Raw genomic sequence first — 4,706 nt, 5'->3', positions numbered from 1 at the left:
CTTGTGGGCTGTGCAAAAACAGGTGGCAGGCGGGGCTGTGTCCAACGGGCCCCCTCCAGCTCGCCACCCCAGACACTCATCCCCCACTCCCGTGTTTGGAGGAGGGGAGGGTGTAGCTACGTGCAAGGGGCATCCTGGATGCCTGGGGGCATCCAGGAACTGAGGGACCCTTGCTCCTAGCTACTCTTAGGACTTCAGCATCCTTTGAGGCCAGGGTACCCCAAATGCACAAATGTGAGGGAGGGGGCATGGTTCCAAGGGGCTTCCTACCCAGCATGTCGGGGTGTGTCTGACCCCCACCAAGTCATAGATGAGGCAGCTGTGCTCCCCCAGCAAGTAGTCTTGGCCCCCCGTCTCCCCTTCCCTCTCCCCCCTCTGTCTCCAGCCTGGCGTCACCCACTGATCAAGGCTGGCCCTTCCATTCCTTATTTTCTCTCTGCAGCCTCAGCGGGTCCCTTTCTCCTGAACATTGGAGTTATGACCCTTGGGAGGTGACCCAGGAGAGAGGGGATGCACGCCTTTGGTCCTCCCAATGAAGGTCACCTCCAAGGACTGGTGGCCTCCCGCATTGAGACCTATGGGGGCCGGCTTCGGGCCTCCACCCCGAGTACACCTGGTAGCCTCTATCCCCGAGGAGGCCCCGTGCTGGTGAGTCCAGGCTGTGTCCCAAAGGTGACCGGCATGGGGCAGGGGGGAGGACACCCAGGCTTTCAAGTCTCTGTCCCCTTGCCAGGACTTGGACTGCTCTATTCTTAGCCCGCACCCCTGCCTTCTTTCGTGGGTTGTGAGGGAGAGGATGGCCGTGCTGGGCCAGGCTCCCGGGACTCCACATCCATCCCAGACAGATGGGACAGGTGAGGCAGAGAGCCGGGAGGGGCCAGGCCCTCAGTGCTGTTAGACTGGTCACAGGCACAGAGCTGGTGGGGAAGGTCACCAAACCCAGGGTTTGGTACCTCCCAGACTCCCACCTCTACTTGGGAGGAGCCAGTGGGCTCCTTGAAACCTGCCTCCCTCTGAGTCAGGCCTGGAAGAAGAGCAAAGGTTCAAGGTGTTCCTACTCTACAGGTGGGGAGGGGTGTGAGGGCCTGCCCACCTCCACCCCAGCTCCACCCTCCTGGCGGCCTCCAGTGCTGACCAAAGAAATGGGCGTGGAGGCGCAGCAGTCTTTCCCTCAGCCTTCAGGCTCTCCCTCCACCTTGAGGTCAGTTCTGCTTCCGGCCGGGGGTATCCCCTGCCTGACTGGAGGAGGGTTTGGCCCTGGGAGGCAGCTGAGGGTGGGAAGGGAGACTAGGATGTCTGTGGGGTAAATCAGGCCATCAAGGAATGTGACCAGGCCTGCCCAGGAGGAGACTTCTGGCCCAGGCCTCAGCTTCTCACACGGAAGGGCAGCCACTCCCAACTGGATGGGACATGGCCCGGGGAGGAGGCCGCACTTGTGAGTGCCCCCATCCCCACGTGCGCAGGAGGCTGTGAGGGCCCCAGAATGTGTGTGCACCGGGCGCTGAGCAAGCACAGCCGTGGTGCAGGGAGCACACACGGGAGTGGTGTTGGAGGGGTATACTGGGACACGTGCAGAGCCTGGGCATGTGCGTGCCAGAGCTGCTGCTCTGCACGAGGCCCCCTGGGGACCCGGGCCCGGCAGGCCCCTGCCTGGCTCAGCGGCCTCCCAGGCAGTGGCTGCTGTGACTCAGGGCCAGAGTGGCTCTCACCAAACTGGTTTGAGGGGAGAGGTGAGCCGGCCCAACTTGCTGGTGTAGGGGATGCTGTCCAGAGCCAAGCCAGGCCCCACTGCTTGTCTGGGACTTCTGTGGGGAGAGGGCACCCCCAGAACTCCCCCACTCCTCCTCCAGGATCCCAGCGGCCGACACCTCCAAGGCTATGTCCCCTTTGCCAAGGGTTCTGGCCCGGCCCGAGGCCTGTCTCCCCTGAGGCTGCGAGAACCAGAGCCTGAGAAGAGGCATGGAGGCCCCTTTGGGGCTGGGACACCTCACTTCCCCAAAGTCAAGGTAAGGGGTCCCTGTCCTCCCATCCCCAAGCTCACAGCCTGAGCTGCGACGTCCTCCAGAGACCATCAGAGCTGAGAACACGGGAGCCCCTCCAAGAAGCAGGGTGCGGCTCTGTCTAGAGACCCTCTCAGGGGAGCATCTCTAAGCCAGGCTGCCTCGTAAAGATGCCCGCTTGATGGGCAAGTGTCAAAATGTTCCTGAGACCACTGGTTCCCTAAGTCCCATTCTGGTCTCCACCTGAAGGTCCCTCTGAAGGGTTCTGTCTCAGGAGAGCCCTGGAAGCTATCTTTCTGGTCAGGGAGCCCGGGTCAGACCCCTCTGTCCAGGGACCTTTCTGCAGACAAGGTGCCTCTCCATCTGTGTTCTGGCAACACCCTGTACCTTGTAATCCCAGCCAGGATTGATCCTCGTCCCTCGGGCCTGCATGTCCTCACTCAATCTCAGGGCAGCTTGCCACACACACACACACACACACACACACACACACACACGCACGCAGCCCTTCCCGGGCCAGGAAGTGGCCAGGACTAATCCCCTTTTGGCGTCCCCAGGAAGTCACCAGAGCCCACGAGCTGGAGGTGAGGCTGCACACGTTCAGCATGTTTGGGATGCCCCGCTTGCCCCCAGAGGACCGGCGACACTGGGAGATCGGAGAGGACGGTGACAGCAGCCTGGCCATTGAGAAGTCCTGGAAGGAGCTGGTGCCTGGACACAAGGTGGGCCCAGGACACAGTGTCTGACCCCGTGGGGTCCTAGACACACACACACACACACACACACACACACACACACACACACACACCCCTCACCTCTGCCCCGGAGGAGTGAAAGGCCTTGGGAAGTGGGGTCTGCAGGGACAGCACTTGGAGGCATCTTGCTGTAGCTTCAGATCCCGGCCCCGCCACATACTAGCGAGACCTCGGTCAAGACAGCAAGCCTCTCTGCATCTCGGTCGCCTCCTCTGTGACCTGGGGAAAACACACCCTGCACACTGGAGGATTGGTGGAGGGTTAAAGGCTTTCTGTGCAGTAGATCTGGTAGCATTCAGCAGATGGCAGCTGCTGGTCATCATTCCCCAGCTGAACCAGCCCTATCCCCACCCAGGAGATGAGCCGGGAGCTCTGCCACCAGCAGGAAGCGCTGTGGGAGCTACTGACCACCGAGCTCATCTACGTCCGGAAGCTCAAGATCATGACGGATGTGAGCCGCCCTACTCCCGCCACATCCCCGGCAGCCCCGCCCCCGGGCCCCATCCTTGGCCTTTACCGTGTCCCTCGAATCACTCCCCCCACCCCGTTCTCCAGACTGGAAGGGGCACGGCTGTTGGGGAAAAGGGGCAGGACATCAAGATCCCCCTGACCTGAGACCCGCCCGGGGTCTTGGGAGAGAGGCTCGCGGTATGAAGGTGGGGGTGGGGATGCTGTGAAGGGCTGGCTAGGCTGGGGTCTGAGAGGAGGAGGTCAGACGCTGAAAGCCTTCCCTGCATCCAGCTCCTAGCTGCCGGTTTGCTGAACTTGCAACGAGTGGGGCTGCTGACGGAAGTGAGTGGGCACTCGGAGTGTGGGACCCAGGGAGTGGGGGGCGGGGTCACAGAGCGGAATTGCCACCCCTATTTACCCTGCCCTCCCCACTCCCCTCCTTGCTCTAGACCCCAAGCAGGCTGCAGGTCCCACCCAGCCCCTGTCACTTGGGCTTAGCCGTCACTGCCTGCCCACCACCCGTGCTGCCTGCAGGCCACCTGCCAAGGCATGTTCCGCTCCCTCCTCCAGGTGTCAGCTGAGACCCTGTTTGGAAATGTCCCCAGCCTGATCCGAGCCCACCGGAGCTTTTGGGACGAGGTGCTGGGGCCCACCCTGGAGGAGACGCGAGCCTCGGGCCAGCCTCTGGACCCTGTCAGCCTGCAAAACGGCTTCCTGTCGGTGAGGCGGGGAGAAGGGCCCCATCTGGATGGGGCAGGACTGGGAGAGCCCCAAGGGGTCCTGTCCGCTGGAATGCTCATACGACTGGCACCCTGCAGTGACTCTAGGGGGTCCAAGGGCACGACCCCTACCCCTAAATACCACCTCACCTCTTACCTTCATTCCACCAGTATGACCTCTGTCCCGAAGGCTCTTTGGGTTTCTGGAGCCCCCAGAGGGAGGGCAGCTATCTCAGGGAAGGGCTACACCTAAGCTCTCATCGACCATGAAATCTTATGTCCGGGACAGAGACCCATCGACAAGCAGCAGGGGCCTAAGCGACTTGTCCCTCAGGGGCCTGGGGGGAGGGGACATGAAAGGCCGCAGGGTACCCAGAGCGTGAAGGGTGATAAGAGAAAGCAAGAGGCCCAGGATCTGACTTCCTCCCAGTTCACTGGCCAGGGAAACGTGGCCTTGCAGAGTTGGATTGGGGTAGAGAGGCAGGGGGACAGTCTCTTGGGGGCCGTTGGTGGCCCTCTTCCCCAGGAGCAGGGCTCTGGGCAAGCCTCAGGTCACCACCCCGTGGCTGGGCTGAAATGGGATCCGCAGTGCCCTGAAAACGGTCCAGCTAAATTATTGATGGCGGGTGAGGTCCAGAGCAGCGGGGCGTGGCGGGGGGCTGAGGATGGAGCTCAGAGGGCGGCAGCGGGTCGGCCCCTCGGGACCTCAACTCCTCCTTGGAATCCAGAGGGGGGGGGCTGGAAGTGGTGGGGGGTTGGGATTGGCGGGGGCTGGGCTAAGG

The 4,706-nt window shown here is 62.3% G+C and overlaps 1 protein-coding gene across 1 annotated transcript in view; it reads left to right on the top strand.

Moving 5' to 3' along the window:
* The first annotated feature begins 442 nt into the window (after positions 1-442).
* PLEKHG6 (pleckstrin homology and RhoGEF domain containing G6) overlaps positions 443-4,706 on the top strand; it is a 16,869-nt gene continuing 12,605 nt past the window's right edge. The window contains exons 1-6 of the mRNA XM_007469510.1: positions 443-648; positions 1,851-2,006; positions 2,558-2,722; positions 3,111-3,206; positions 3,497-3,547; positions 3,776-3,925. Coding sequence (XP_007469572.1) covers positions 511-648; positions 1,851-2,006; positions 2,558-2,722; positions 3,111-3,206; positions 3,497-3,547; positions 3,776-3,925 — 756 coding nt within the window. The 5' untranslated portion in view covers positions 443-510. The remainder of the gene's footprint in view (positions 649-1,850; positions 2,007-2,557; positions 2,723-3,110; positions 3,207-3,496; positions 3,548-3,775; positions 3,926-4,706) is intronic.

Source organism: Lipotes vexillifer, unplaced genomic scaffold (assembly GCF_000442215.2).
Source record: "Lipotes vexillifer unplaced genomic scaffold, Lipotes_vexillifer_v1.1 scaffold395, whole genome shotgun sequence".
Taxonomy (NCBI): domain Eukaryota; kingdom Metazoa; phylum Chordata; class Mammalia; order Artiodactyla; family Lipotidae; genus Lipotes; species Lipotes vexillifer.
Note: the sequence above shows the minus strand (reverse complement) of the source record. Positions and strands in the feature narration are given on the sequence as shown.